Source organism: Lissotriton vulgaris, unplaced genomic scaffold, assembly GCF_964263255.1.
Source record: "Lissotriton vulgaris unplaced genomic scaffold, aLisVul1.2 SCAFFOLD_850, whole genome shotgun sequence".
In the NCBI taxonomy this organism is placed as follows: domain Eukaryota; kingdom Metazoa; phylum Chordata; class Amphibia; order Caudata; family Salamandridae; genus Lissotriton; species Lissotriton vulgaris.
Genome location: NW_028247634.1, coordinates 642,839 through 658,064, shown reverse-complemented (window position 1 = coordinate 658,064; position 15,226 = coordinate 642,839). Strand labels below are relative to the sequence as shown.

The following is a 15,226-nucleotide window of genomic DNA, read 5'->3' as shown; positions in this document are numbered from 1 at the left end:
CCGGAGAGATGGTGTCTAGTAGATTCCAGAGGTCGATGGCATGTCTGTGGACTGAGCGGGTGTTGAGCAGGATGCATTTTAGGTGGTTGGTGTCAGGTCTCTGTATGGCGTTGGTGGATGCGGAGATGGTTTTGGTGCCGTCGAACTTGCAGGAGTTGCATGAGAAGGGTCCATGGGTGTGTCCAGGGGCGGCATGGATGCAGTTGGGGCAGCGGCCGGGGTTAAGGGCTAGGAGGGTGGTGGCATCGTACGTAAGGCGGGAGGGGTGGGTGATACGAGGGCCAGGGGGTCTGGCGCTGGGCGCGGTCCAGGTGCGAATGGGCGTAGACGGGCTTACCTTTGGCGCACCTTCGGCGCGCATGGGGCGCGATCGCTGCGCGTGAATGCTGCGCGCAAATGCATCTGACATATGTGGATAGTGGAAGGGGAGGGGCGAGGGAGGGTCTGCAGAGAGGCGGGATGGAGATCAGGGGAAGGAGTCAACAACAAACAAAATGGCAGCAGCAAGCAGGCAATCCCAAAACAACACAGGGGCACAATGGAGGCGAGCGCGATGCAAAATCACAGCACAATTGCAGGCAATAATGTATTTTCAGGCAGCACGTCACTGACTAGGCGCTTCTCTTAAATAATGCTACTTATCTAAATAAATGCTCGGCGGTCTAGCGCTAATAATGCTACTTTTCTAAATAAATGCTCGTCGGTCTAGCGCTAATAATGCTAGTTATCTAAATAAATAAATAAATGCTCGGCGGTCTAGCGCTAATCACAGACTAGGCGCTTCTTTTCAATAATGCAGGCTCAGGCAGGGAGTGAGACCGGGTCTCGGCGTCTACAATACCACTTCCAGGAGGCAGGGAGCAGTGAGTGGAGCGGCCGTTTCTGCTGAAAGCAGGACGGTCACAGCGCGATAGAGGTGGGGCAGCGAGGTCAGTATCAGTGGGAGGGAGGGTCTGCAGGGAGGCGGGATGGAGATCAGGGGAAGGAGTCAACAACAAACAAAATGGCAGCAGCAAGCAGGCAATCCCAAAACAACACAGGGGCACAATGGAGGCGAGCGCGATGCAAAATCACAGCACAATTGCAGGCAATAATGTATTTTCAGGCAGCACGTCACTGACTAGGCGCTTCTCTTTAATAATGCTACTTATCTAAATAAATGCTCGGCGGTCTAGCGCTAATAATGCTACTTTTCTAAATAAATGCTCGTCGGTCTAGCGCTAATAATGCTAGTTATCTAAATAAATAAAGTCAGGGTAGACTCAACAAGGGTTGTACTACAGGTAGATGAAGAACAGGGATGAAATAGAGAGAAGACTGTAGTATCAAAGTGGAGCAAAAGAAGAAGAATCCAAATTGATGTTGAATAGGATTTATTCTTGAGCAAAGAAAGAAAGATGCAGCTGGAAGCGGGTTCATCCAAAGAATGAATCCCAACGGTATATTCATTACACAGATAGAAAATGAACATTCATAACTAAACATTCTGCAATACGTGGCAAGGATTCTATTTAAAGAAACATGCAAATACTACACATCCCCCTCCTAAAAAGAAAAAGAAAAAGAAAAGTAAAAATTGAACACAAAAAAAAACATCAAGATCAAGAGCAAACAAAATCATCAAACTTCTTGGGAGCCACAATCTCTCTCCCAGCTCTGGTACATTTGACAGGCAAAGACCTGCCCTCCAAAGTAACACTACCTAAAGGATTAGAGCTGTCCAACGAAGGTACACTGGTAAGTTGACCAAAATGTTGAGGATTAGAATGTATGAGTGTTTCACTTGGAGAGTGTAAAGAATCGGAAACCTGTGGAGGGATCTGTGAAACCTGAATATCAGGGACTTGTGAACCCTGGACTTCAGGCGCCTGTGAACCCTGGAATTCTGAATCTTCTTCACTCACAACACCATCCTCCCTTTCAAATTGAGAAAAAACATCCAACCACCAATAATCTCTTTCCAAATCCCCACAAATATCCCCTTCTAAATTGGATTTGCCAGCCAAAGCAATACGACTCATATGATGAATCGTGCCATCATCCAATTGAACTGTATTCTTCATGACTCTTACAACCGTTTTAGGTTCAGAAAATTTTGAGTGTAATTTCCCAACCTTCCTTGCAGACTTAACACGTACTAGTTGCCCAACACTGATTTTAACTTCCTTAGTGCCATGTTTCCTGTCATAATAATTTTTGTTCCTGTCCTGTGACCTCAAAATAGATTGTTGAACCTTGTCAGGATCCCAATCCACTCTTTTACTCCTACCAATCCATCCTGGATTGATTTTTGAATGCGGAAATCTCCCTCTCATTAGACAAAAAGGACTTTCACCAACGGTGTCATGAACCTTGACTCTATAGGACCAGATTAATCTAAACAATTCATCGTCCCAATTCTTATTACTCTTTTTTGCCAATTGTAAAACACCTTTAAGCATCCTGTTAGCCCTTTCAACTACAGAGTTACCTCTAGGGTGGTAGAGTGCGGTAAACTTTTGCTCAATTCCAGTCCTGGTTACAAAACTTTTCATTAAGTCAGATTTAAATTGAACCCCATTGTCCGTCAAAATACATGCAGGAAAACCTTCTCTCAGAAAACACATTTCTAAAAACTTTATAACACTTTGAGTGTCAATTTTAGAAACAACTTCCACTTCGAGCCATCTTGAAAACAAATCAACTAAAACCAAAATATACCAGATTGAATTATCTTGCCAAACAACAGGTCCCATGATGTCCAAAGCTACACTTTGCCAAGGTAAAGTGGGACATTCTAAAGATGACAGAGGTGGGTTTAACGTTTTCTGTGCTTTATCAGAAATCTCACATTGAATGCAATTGCGGACAAAACGCTCTATGTTCACATCAATTCCAGGCCACCAATACAACATTTTAATACCCCTCTTAGTTCTAGTGATTCCTGGATGACCTTCATGTCCTAATTCAAGTATTCTGTCTCTCATACCCATAGGAGGTATGATCTTCTCAGATCTGCAAAGAAACTCCCCATCCTGACTTAATTAGTCTCTAACCTCCCAGAAAGGTCTTAACTTTTGATCCAGTTTGTCCAATTTACCCCATCCCTGAATAAGTTTATCAGAAACAGATTGCAAAACATCTTTTTGGTGTTCCTCCTGCCATGTGCTCTTCGAGAGCGTAGGAGTGCTGTCAAACACAGCAGCAACACACCAATCGCTCCAAGGGTCTGGTGCTATCTCTTTAAGAGACAAAGAATGCCTACTAAGTAAATCCGCTATGACATTTTTGGCTCCAGGCACGTATTGCACCTCATACACAAAATCCTGAATTCTCATCGACATCCTTGCAATTCTGGCTGAAGCCCTAGAAAGACCTTCAGTAGTCAACAGTTTCGTCAAAGGTTTATGATCTGACCTTAAAAGGAACTTCTTCCCCCAAACGAACTTCCTAAAATACTCCATAGCCCACACACAAGCCAATGTTTCTCTCTCTATGACGGAGTACTTCACTTCCGCAGGGGATAATGCACGAGAAGCAAAAGCGACTACCACTTCTTTGCCATCCCTATTCACCTGTGACAAAACACCCCCCAAACCTGTGCCACTAGCATCAGTAGTTATGATGGATTCTGCTTTTGGGTCAAATCCCTGTAATGCAGGGGCTCGTGCAATTGATTCCTTTATAACATCAAATGACTTTTGACAGTCATCAGTCCAACAAAAAGGAACTTTGTTTTTCATCAAAGTACGCATGTTGTATGTTTTCTGCGAAAAATTGTTCACAAATTTAGCATAAAACTCAGCTAAACCTAAAAAGGACCTCAATTCATCCTTTGATTTGGGAGCGGGAGCCTTCAGAATAGCCTCGACCAATGAACTTTTTGGTTTAATACCTGAACCATCAATTTCATGCCCTAGATATGGGACATGTTTTTCTGAAAATTTACACTTGTTGCCTTCAGCAATTAAACCATTTGTACTGAGGATGGATAGAACCTCCCTCAATAAAGTGTCATGATGAGATTTACTTTTCCCCATGATGAGAATATCATCTTGAAATACCACCACTTCAGGTATGTGATTGAATAGGTTTGTCATTAGCCTCTGAAATACTGCAGCGGCTGATGCCAATCCAAAAGGCATTCGAATGAATCTGTAACAACCAAAAGGAGCGCAAAAGGATGTCAAATGTCAGCTTTGCTTATCTAACACCACCTGGTGGTAGGCGGAAGAAAGGTCCAAAGTGGAAAAACACTTCGCATCTCGTGTTAAAGAAAGCATTTCATCAATTCTCGGTAAAGGAAATTGATCGACAATGATGTTATTGTTGAGATGCCTCAAATCCACACACAAACGGGCTCGGCCATTGGACTTGCGGGCTACGACCAAAGGCGAAACCCATTCAGCAGCCTCAATAGGTTCAATGACATTATTAGCCAACATTTTGTCTAGTTCGTGTTTAACTTCATCCCTGATGATAAATGGAATGTTCCTAGCTTTATGAATCTTGGGAATTGCGCCTTCCTTCAAAAGAATCCTATGATGGAAACCTTTCAATTTCCCCATACGACTCTCAAATACCTCAGGAAATTCTTCTAGAACCCATTTCTTAGTGTCCACACTCTCACAGGAGACCAAAACTTGCTCTTTACTATTAGGGTTGAGAATGATATTTAACATTTTTTGATCCTTCCACCCAAGGACTGGTGGACCATCACTAGCCACATATAATTTGAAAGTGGCTTGCCTTTCTTTAAATCGAAAAATGAGTGTCCTGAAACCTAAGAAACTGATATCATTTCCTTTTTTTTTTTTTTAAATCTTTTTATTAACAGCTTTTTACATTGTATTTCCCCCCCCCTGCACCGGGAGGGGGTGAGGAACAGTTTACAGAATCACTTCAATCGTATTTCATATTTCCTCCCGAGAGAGAGAAAAAAAAAAAGAAGAAAACAAAAACAAAAAAATTAGAAATAATATATGAACTTAACGTATATACAACACATGGCACATTATTGCGAATAAGACCTGAAATTCCTACCTCCGCCCTAATATTTTTTACAAGCCTTATTTATCATATATACAGTATATACATTGTACTTCTTCTTCTTCTTGTATTACATATTAATACATCATACAGCACATATTTTCTGCTTAACTTTTAAAACCCATGTGACCCTCTCTCATAACCCAATAAGCATTACAGCCCTATATACCTTATGTGCATTGTCTCCATTATATTTCTTCCTTCCATTTTGATATTGGCTCCCATATTTTCAATCCTAGCTTCCTCCCATTCCTTCCTTTTCTTGAATATATTGCTTTTTCCAAGCTATATATATTTAGGACCTTAGCTAACCATTGGTGGAACACTGGTGCGGTCTGGTCACGCCAAGCTGAGGCAATACATAATCTGAACACTGCCATAGCAACAAAGATGAAATATTTCCCCTCCCCTTGCTCAGTGCCCGAATCTATTCCCAATAGTACAATCGTAGGTGATAAGCTGACAGTTAATTTCAATGCCCTTTGAAGAAACAATTCTATGTCCTTCAATACTGTCGATAGACATGGACATGTTGCAAACTGATATCATTTCCAGTGTAGCTCTCAGCAGATATATCATTAGGTTCCAAACATTCACCTATTTTGTCTACAAATTGGTTTTTCCACGTTTTCTGAGGAATGATTGTAAATGGGGAACCTGAATCAGCAGCTACTTGAACTGTAATGCCACCCAAAGAAATCAGACATAAAGGTTTAGAAGACAAATCCCCTTTGATGTTCAGAACAATTTTTTTTTCTGAATGATATTTACCTGAATATTGCTATTATCAGATTCAGAATCAGAAGTAACCTCCTCACACCGAACATATGTGACTTTCTTTTGTACTCCCTTCTTGCCCTTCTGTTACACACTCTTGAAAAATGTCCAATCAGACCACACTCCAAACATTTAGCTTGTTTAGCAGGACACTTTTCAAAAGTGGCAGAATGGGAATAACTACCACATCTATTGCAAATAACATTACTGAATTTTTTTTGTTCACTACCATCAAATTTTCTCCGATCTTTATCACGAAAATCATTTTTCCCTTTAACATATTTTTCATTTTTCAAATTTTTAAAACTCAACTTTTTTTCAACAACTTTCCCTACGATTTCTTCTGGACCTTTGCTATCATGAGATAAAGTAGCTTTGGCACAACGGTCAGACAATTCTGCTTTTTTGACCAGAGTGATAATATCTTTGAGACATTTGTCTCCTTCAACCCAGAACTTGTCCTGTAAGGTTTTGTTTTTAGTGTACATAACAACTTGGTCACGGATAAAATCATCGTGCAATTGAGCAAACTCACACTTCCTGGCTAATTTCTTTAAAGCTGAAACAAACTCTTCTACAGATTCGTTTTTGCCTTGTTTCCTGTGGAAGAAAGCATGTCTAGTTACAGCAATGCAAACTGAAGGAGAAAAATGATCATCTAAATCTAATAAAGCAGTCTTAAAAACATCAACATCTCCTTCTGCTCTATGATGATTGTGCATTTCTTCAAAAATACGCAAACCTTCAGGTCCTAGGGAATACAAAAGCATTCTTTCCTTTCTTTCAGGAGAGAATGCCCCATTAACATCCTCTAAATTGGCTATATAATTTAAGAAATAAGATTTCCAATCTAACCAAGCAACTACAGTTTCACCAGGAACAGATAAAAATTCCTTTGGTGAGTTGATTTGTAAATTAGAAGTTAAATGCATCCTAGAAGCATTTACAAGTGTGGTACTCTGTGATGCATCAGATTCTGTTGTCATGGTAAAAATCTTTAAATGACTAATACAAAATAAACAAAGGGTTAATGAAATACAAATGAAAATAACCACTTCAGGAAATAACCACTTCGTGAATGTGTCCTCTCGAAATACTTTGGACTTCCAACTGTTCTATGTTTGTAGAAAAAAGAAGAACTTTAAGAAAACTTCCGAAGAAATACTGCTTCAATTGCGTCCAAATGCTGCTCGCTCTGAAAATTATTGCGAGTTTATCCAACGGGGCTGGTTGTCAAGGAAACCCGAAACTAATAAAACAAAGATGGCCGTCCTGACGTGATGACGTTATCACGCTGCATGAGGCGTGATGATGCTGACGTGCACACAAAGGATTGTGAAGAGAAAGGTTTCCTCGCGAATGCGTTCGAAAGGACGCTGTCGGTATGGAGGGCTTCCTCGCGACTACATTCCACAAGAAGCTGTGAGTGTGAATCCGTTGAGAGATGGTTTTCAAAGGTAAACAAAATGTTTATCACAAAAAATCCCAAAACATCGCTCTGCAAGGGGAACATTTTTTTTTTAAACGATTCTCATGCCTTTCCTCATACTTGTTTCTGCGCTTTCAAACCCTTGCCAAAATACGGATAATTCATAAAGTTAGATGAAAATTACTGCTGGCAGGCGGGAATAGGGGAAAACGTGAAGTAGAGTACTTACAGGCAGATGAGAAATTTTGCAGGCGATGAAAGGTCAAGTTCATCACAAAGCAGTTATTGAATGTTAGTCAAAAATTCGGTTCTTGATGTTTAATCCCATCCTCGTCGCCAAAATTGTAGTATCAAAGTGGAGCAAAAGAAGAAGAATCCAAATTGAAGTTGAATAGAATTTATTCTTGAGCAAAGAAAGAAAGATGCAGCTGGAAGCGGGTTCATCCAAAGAATGAATCCCAACGGTATATTCATTACTCAGATAGAAAATGAACATTCATAACTAAACATTCTGCAATACATGGCAAGGATTCTATTTAAAGAAACATGCAAATACTACAAAGACTTAAAGATTGGTAAAAGAAATATGCCCCAATAGTGTTAAGAGCCACAGATAAAAATGTTAATTAATGTGTAGAGTTGTAGAGGTTGGGTTTAGCAGAGAGGAAAGGGAGGTCTAATGTAAAGCCTAGGTTAATGTAGGTAGCAGGTAGTATGTGCTCACAAACAATCTTCTTACCATAACTTTAGAATTTCGAGTAACACTGGGAAGTAGTCAAAGACTACGTTAGAGGGGATTCGAGTGCTCTGTGGGGTCATGTATTGTTTTTGCTGGGTTTTCAAACTTAAATGTCTGTTTCTTTTCTAAGTTTTATTGTGAACTTGGCAAGCTTTCACAGTGATCTGTAAACATGAGTCTGATGCTAATGCTTTGTAATCCTCCAGATTAAAGAACCATAGACTATTGATTATCCTTAATCAATGGTTACAAAAACCCATGTTTTAACTGATGCTGCCTAACAGGTTGCTGGGTATTTAGTGCAAATTGTGGCAATCTGGCTTGCTTCCCATGAACATGAAACAAGTGGAAGTCATGGAATTAGGAAACTTTAATGCATAAGACAGGCTGTGAAACAGGATATATAAGAGACGAACAATAAACAAACCATTTACCCGAGAATAATCTTTGACAGCGGCAGAGGCCTGCACTGAAAGTATAACTAAAGGTGTAATCCAGGGTGGTTAAGGTGAGGCGACTTAAGAAGTTAACTTAGACTGAAGAGAGAACAGATGTAAGGCATTAAGAATGTAAACGCCCTATAATATATGGAGGTTATTGACAACTGGGAGTTCTTTATGGGTTTTGATACAAATGTCTGTAATAAGCCTCAGCTAGTCATTCTGGACTGAGATGTAGGAAGGGCACAGGGTGTCAATCAGCCAGATTCATGTACCAGGGCAGAGGAAAAAATATGACTACTGGGATGGCTTATTAGAATATTGGGCACCAGCTGACCATGAAAAACTTAATGCTACTCCATGTCTGATCCCCACAGAAAGGTGGTACGGCGGGTCAGCGTGACGGAGCGCTCCAACCTGTACCGAAGGGAGCACGCGAAGGAAGCTATTGTCTGGCAGCAGGTTCAGCAGCGCGACAGCGAGACCGAGCTTGAAGACGAAGACCGGCAGACGAACTCTGAGCTCCAGCAACAAACCTCGGTGAGTCCACATATCACCTTAACGAAACCAGGAGTGCTTGAGCCTATCAAGTAGAGTCTGTCACTCATCCCTCCTGTTGCACTGTTTCCTGTGTTTATTCCATGTCACTGTCAACCTATAGCATACCAGTGCCATTTTGGCACTGTCTGATAGCTTCCTGTTAGGCGTTACTTTGCTAAGGTCAAATTAGAGGTAAAACAGTGAAAGCAGGTAGTGTTTAGCAATCAAACATGCATTTTTAGAAACCTAAATTCTCAGCCATCGAAGATAGGGAAAATAAATAGCAGCACTAAATGTAAAATATTCCTTTATGGTACCCTCACAAAGGCTATTAGGTAGGACCATCCTTAGCAATGAAATGCCAGTACCCACTGGGTGCCCATCCATGTGCATTCCCAGTAGAACTGTCTGTGCCTATAGCATTTGATATTCTGTCATACCCTTCGCCATACCATCTCTTCACCCACCACTAGTCCTGCGGAGGAAAATTGATTCCAAGTGAAACATCACCAACATACCTGATGTGTATGCTGCCCAGTGGCTACCGCGCCTGTCAAGAACTATACAGGGCAGGCTGACACCGCTGTGCTATGTTGTTGCTTGCCTACATGTTTGTTCCGTAAAGATGTGCAACTATGCTGATGAATAAGATAGTGACTGCACGCCGTCCTACAGCCCTGAGGCCTCCTGGATGTCTGCCAGGCGAGTGGAACGCCTCTTGAACAGCAAATTGTATTAGTTGTAACAACTTAAACTCTACTCCTTGATACAATTTGATACATGTACACTCTGTAGACTTAAACCCCTTACGCGTCCTCTGGCTTTCCACTCGTCCTAGTGCTACGCTGGGTGGTATCAGACATGCTTAGCATAGCACGTGCATCCACTACACTTATAGTTCCGGCTAACTGCCAGATTCTTTGTTTGGCTCCTCCCCTTCCTCTTACTGCGTGCTTGTAGTCCGGCTGCTCAAGCCCGGCTCAGTTGTTCATAGCAGACCCTCACTGTCTGAGGCTGACCACTCTAACCCAGCTACATGCCCGCAGCATGCTTTTTTTGTATTTTTCTTATTTTCGTTTTTGAAACGTCATTTAAAAAAAATTACAATCTGTATAGGAGCCAGAGAATATTCTTCCGGCTCTGCCAGAGTGGGGCTATGCAAACGGTGTGCTCCCTGAATAATGCAGCTAGAATGTCGAGCTATACAAATATCGAGGGGAAAATATAAAATTCCGAATATTGAAAGGTAATTATAGATTTTCTCTACCTAAATCCAAATATGTGTACCTTGACAATATACATATTTTCCAGATACGTAGATGAGGAGTTGGGAATAGTAAATCTGTAGTTCCTCTATGTGCAGTTACCTTTCGAAATGTTGATGTTAGATAGTACTGCTACTCCAGAGTTCCCCAGCCCTTAGTACAAACCCATGCACCATGTTCTGCTTTCGATATGTAAACCGAGTGAAACGGACCTGGATATGGGAAGTGAGTGCGCACGTTAAAGAGTGGCGCCTGCGTGATGCGTATACAGCTCCATACAAATTTGATTTCTTTGATGTGCAAGAGATGTTCTGGTCCCCTCGCCTGCAGCCAGGACATTCCATAGACCTACAAGAAGTGGAAACTAGGAACGTCTAGTACAAGAAGCATGACTGGGAGTAATTTTGCTCAGTGGGAGTAATTTAACAACACTGCTGCCCGAATTGTAGGACTAATTGTGAATAAGGAGATAGCAAGATGCTGGAGAGTGTTCTCGTCTGATGCCTTTTGTCATTTGGACAGATTGTCCTTTTGAACGTGTCAACTTCTCTGCAAAGGCTCCCTAAGCTAAGCGATCACAGCTTTATTGTTCTCACAAGGTACACAATAATACCCCTCATACTGGCAACTACAATTTCCACATCCATACATTAAAAAGAGCAGCAAGAAGTGAATTAACAATGTAAAATTGTCAGTTTTGTTTATGGGTACTAATATGTTGCAGTTGAATTATGCACATTGTGGCTGAGAAGGGTTGAGATGGCTGCTCACTGTGTATTTGTTTCAGTTACAGAATTCCCCAGCGGGTGATGCAGGCCAGCAAGCTTCATCTATCGAAGGAGTGGAAGCAGATGTAGCCGAGCAGCAGGGCTCGCCGGTGGCCCAGAGGAACGGCAGTGCGGGTTCCATGACGGGCCTTCCGGCAAGGCACACCTACTCCAAGAAGCTGGACCGCAGTGTTTCCTACCAGCTGGCCACCCACCAGGAGATGTCCACTGACCTAAGCAATGAGAAGTCTCATCACACACTGGCAGACCTCAAACGGCAGCGCGCAGCTGCCAAGCTTCAGCGGCATCACCCCGAGGACTTTCCGCCCAGTGATGGGGTGGACGTGCCGCAGAGCCCAACTGCACCAGAGAGGAGGCCTTTAGATGTTGAACAGAACTCCATTTTTTATACGGCAACAAGTGGGGACCCCCCACTCTTAAAATTTGTGGCCCCCATAGAAGAGCTCCCCCCAGAGAAGAATCGATGCTGCTCTTTGATGTGACAAGAGGGCTTGGGGCAGTCGAGCTCTGTTTGGCCGGTGTCCATATTGGCGCATGTGTCTGCTGATAGTGTGACAATCCGAATGGTTGTGTGTGCTCACTTCCATTGCAACGCCCTGTTTACCTCCTTGCAACAGCATGTCTGATGATGTGAGTGTACGAGTGGTCTGCTTACCTTTGTGGGTGTCGAGCAATATTGGGGAGTGAGGTGCAGAAATGCATTGCAAGCATGGATATAGTTATACAGAAAGTTGCGACTGAGTGACACGCACATTAGGTCAAAGATATAGGGAGTGAGGTGCAGCAATTAATTGTAAGCAAGGATATAGTTATACAGAAAGCCGCGACTGAGTGACACGCACATCAGGTTCACGATTGCTTCTATGAGCCACAAGAACTTTAGGGTCAGAGTATGAGCAAGCACTGCTTGTTGATGTGGTCTGTTGAAGTCGGAAAGCTAGTGTTCTAAGCGACACAGGACAGCCCTCGAGATGTTGATCAAACCACCTTCTGATCTTACACTTCCGAGGACTGTTGCTGTACCTGGATCTTTGATTGCCTCCTTAAGTAGCGAATGAGAGTGCAGACCTGCAAACCTTTTACCTTTCTCTTCGGAATCACCTTAAAAATGAAGAAACACTTGCCTTAATGAATAAACCTTGAATTTTTTTACTGTACAAGTTCAGAAACCAACATGCCGTTTCCTCAGGGAGGTACGCACTGGGGTCCATTTCACCCTGTCACGCGTTGAGTCAATGTTCGCCGTTCTCCCTTGCCCTTGCATCAGCTTTGCCTCCACTGCAAGGTCCGTAAATGGGTTCAGTAGTGTCCGCCTTGGCAAGTTTCGGATATTGAGGTGGTCTTAACACCGCGGGTGGTTGAAGTGTTAACCGACCCACCATGAAAGAGGTCAGCAAACTGTAACCCATGCAAGTGTTGTCTGCGTCTCTTCAGTATCATAGCTGTATCTGGGCCAGCCCACAGCTCCTGGAGAGCTACTGTAATTTTCCTTTCGAGTGGTTGGCGTCTGTGTGTACGATGGACAACCATACATTGAGGACTTGACGTCGGGGACCAAGGGCATCTCCTGACTCTACGTGGATAGCAGCGCTGCAGAGAAGTCCATGTGATTGGCCTTTACTGTACTTTTTATATGAAGCACTACCATTTTTGATCACAAAATCTATATTTAAAACAAAAAAGAATTATATAGTGTTGATATTTTAATAAGAAATCCAAGTTGTCTATTTTGGTGAATCATCAGCTTGGTTGAAGCTCTGAAGTTTATCAACGCCCTTTGATGATTATTTTTTTGCACATTTGCGTTAAAACAATGAAGTTTCCTCTCCCTCTGTGTCGAGTGTTTTCTTCTGTTGTCTCTGTGCACTGATTTCCATGTGTAATTGGCAGGCGCTCTACTATTTCAGTTTGGCCAAGACATGAAGTTAGGGCATGGGATAACATTGTTCTCATTAGCAAGTTTTTTTTATGTATATCCTGCAGAACAATTTTACCAAATACAAGGTTGAAAAAGCGATCTACAGTATAGGGCATTGCGGGCTTCAGGTTCGCGTCACAGCGAATCCTTTCAAGCAGTGCTGACCTTCGCATTCAGAATAGCATGAAACTTTTCTAAGCAGATGGGGGAATTTGCACAGCATGTGAATCTATAAACGATACAAACTGCAAAATAATTGTATGCATCCTTTCTGCCACAATAAGAAATGTCAATGTGTATCTAACACAATACAGATAGTTCTTGAAATCTCCCTAAATAGAAGCAGAACAGAAAACCTACAGACCAATGACCTTGGAAGAGTCCTACAAGCAGTGGTCGAAGTGAGGGGGATCAGAGGGGCACCACACACCCATATTTATTTAATTTTAGAAAACAGATTGCCTACTTTGTGTGAAAAGACATGTCGCGGGATGGTTTATTCTGACGGATGAAATGCTTCAGCAGAAGAGAGAGCGTCTCCTATGCTGTGAAACTGAGGGAGGGGCAGACAGCTGAACAAGCCTTCCTGCCAGGGTGCCCGCTTCCCTGAAAGAAATGTAAATGTGCGCAACTGGTCAATCTTTAAATGTAATGGGTGCCTGGAAGCCGGTACTGTTTTTAATTGATGGAATCCCTTGAAGCTTCCTGGAGACACAGATTTATTCTTTTTGAGAGGTATTGACAGGGAGCTACCAGCTAAGCCATGAAGTGTGTGCTTTTATTAGACCATTATAAGAAAAATTGCACTACGTATAGTCTGGGTTTTTACTAAAATCTATATTTTGTAAGCACTTAAAAAAAATCGTAATCCTTTTTGCAAATTTTGTAGCAGCCTATCTTATATGTGTGTAGTGCAAGTTTAACATAATGACTTACATGTTCACAGCGCTTGCTGTCACAGACTGGGACCCTGCATCCCTAAACATACAAAAGTCATTATTCTCTACTGCACCAACCGGTATTCAATTTTGAGGCTCTCTGGTACAGTGCATTAACTAATAGAGGTTTCATAATGTACAATAGTACATTTCTTACCGATTAACATAACTTGCATTTAAATTTCATTTAGGCTGTGCGTGAAAGACAGAAAAAAGTTACAGAATGCTTTGTTTTTTAGCCACGCCTTTGACCATGCCTACTTGCTCACTCACCCTGCCCCCGTTGCGCAGAGCTTAACAGTTCCCATACTTTTTTAAATGCACTTTGATCACTGCCTGATGCTGCTGCCCTACTGAAGCTCCTGGTATTAACAAAAGAAACAACAGATTTGCTACACATTGACTCACCCATCCAAGGGGACCAATCTGTGATAAAGTTACAGAGGTTTTAAAAAGTATAGTCCTGATGTGATTTACTGTGGTCACATTGCAGAGTCTGTGTTTGCGCAGCATCTGTGATGAGAGCCAAGAATATTTGTGGTCTGTGACTGATGTGCAAATTTGGCACTGCTTTTGAGGTGTTGTTACCTTCCAAAATACTGACAAATGTAATTGCATGGGGGGCATCCATACCACACCCCCTTTTCCTACCAATTCACAGTGAATGATACTTTGCATTTGTCTGTTTTGGTCTGTAAAACCTGCAGTTTTGCATGTCGCAAACGGACCCAGTGCAGGTGGCTTTGCGCCTTATTTATTTATTTATTTATTTATTTATTTATTTATTTATTTATTTATTTATTTATTAGTTTTCTAAAGCACGACAGCTACCCAAAAAGGGTTTCCCGGCGCTGAGAGACACTAAATTACAGAGCAGGATGTTTAACTCTGAGAGGGAGGCTAGAGCAATTTACTGGTTAAAAAGCCAAGTTTTGGTAGCTCTGCGAAAGTGGTCATAGCGAGTTTCCAGACGTAAGTTCAGTGGGAGAGTGTTCCATAGCTTGGGGCCCAGCAGTGAGAAAGACCTTCCTCCGATCGTAGCTCTGCGCACTTTCGGTACGCAAAAGAGGCCTTGAGATGCCGACCTGAGACAGCGAGCCGGCATATAAGCCTGCACAAGGGATTGTAGATATCTGGGGGCATTCCCCCATTTGATTCTGTGCATAAGGCTCAGAGTCTTAAATTTCACGCGGTTTTCAATTTTTAACCAATGGAGCGCCTTGATGTGTCCAGATATTCTCTCCCTTCTAGGACACTTGCAAAGTAATCTAGCCGCGGCATTTTGGACTAGTTGGAGATGTCTCTTCACTGCTTTTGTTGATCCCAGATACAGGACGATCCCGTAATCTAATCGGGAGGTGATC

At 42.2% G+C, this 15,226-nt stretch overlaps 1 protein-coding gene across 1 annotated transcript in view; it reads left to right on the top strand.

Annotated features, from left to right (window-relative positions):
• LOC147665088 (protein phosphatase 1 regulatory subunit 16A-like) overlaps positions 1-13,173 on the top strand; it is a 96,920-nt gene extending 83,747 nt beyond the window's left edge. The window contains exons 9-10 of the mRNA XM_086949770.1: positions 8,791-8,953; positions 11,006-13,173. Coding sequence (XP_086805896.1) covers positions 8,791-8,953; positions 11,006-11,488 — 646 coding nt within the window. The 3' untranslated portion in view covers positions 11,489-13,173. The remainder of the gene's footprint in view (positions 1-8,790; positions 8,954-11,005) is intronic.
• Positions 13,174-15,226: the final 2,053 nt, after the last annotated feature.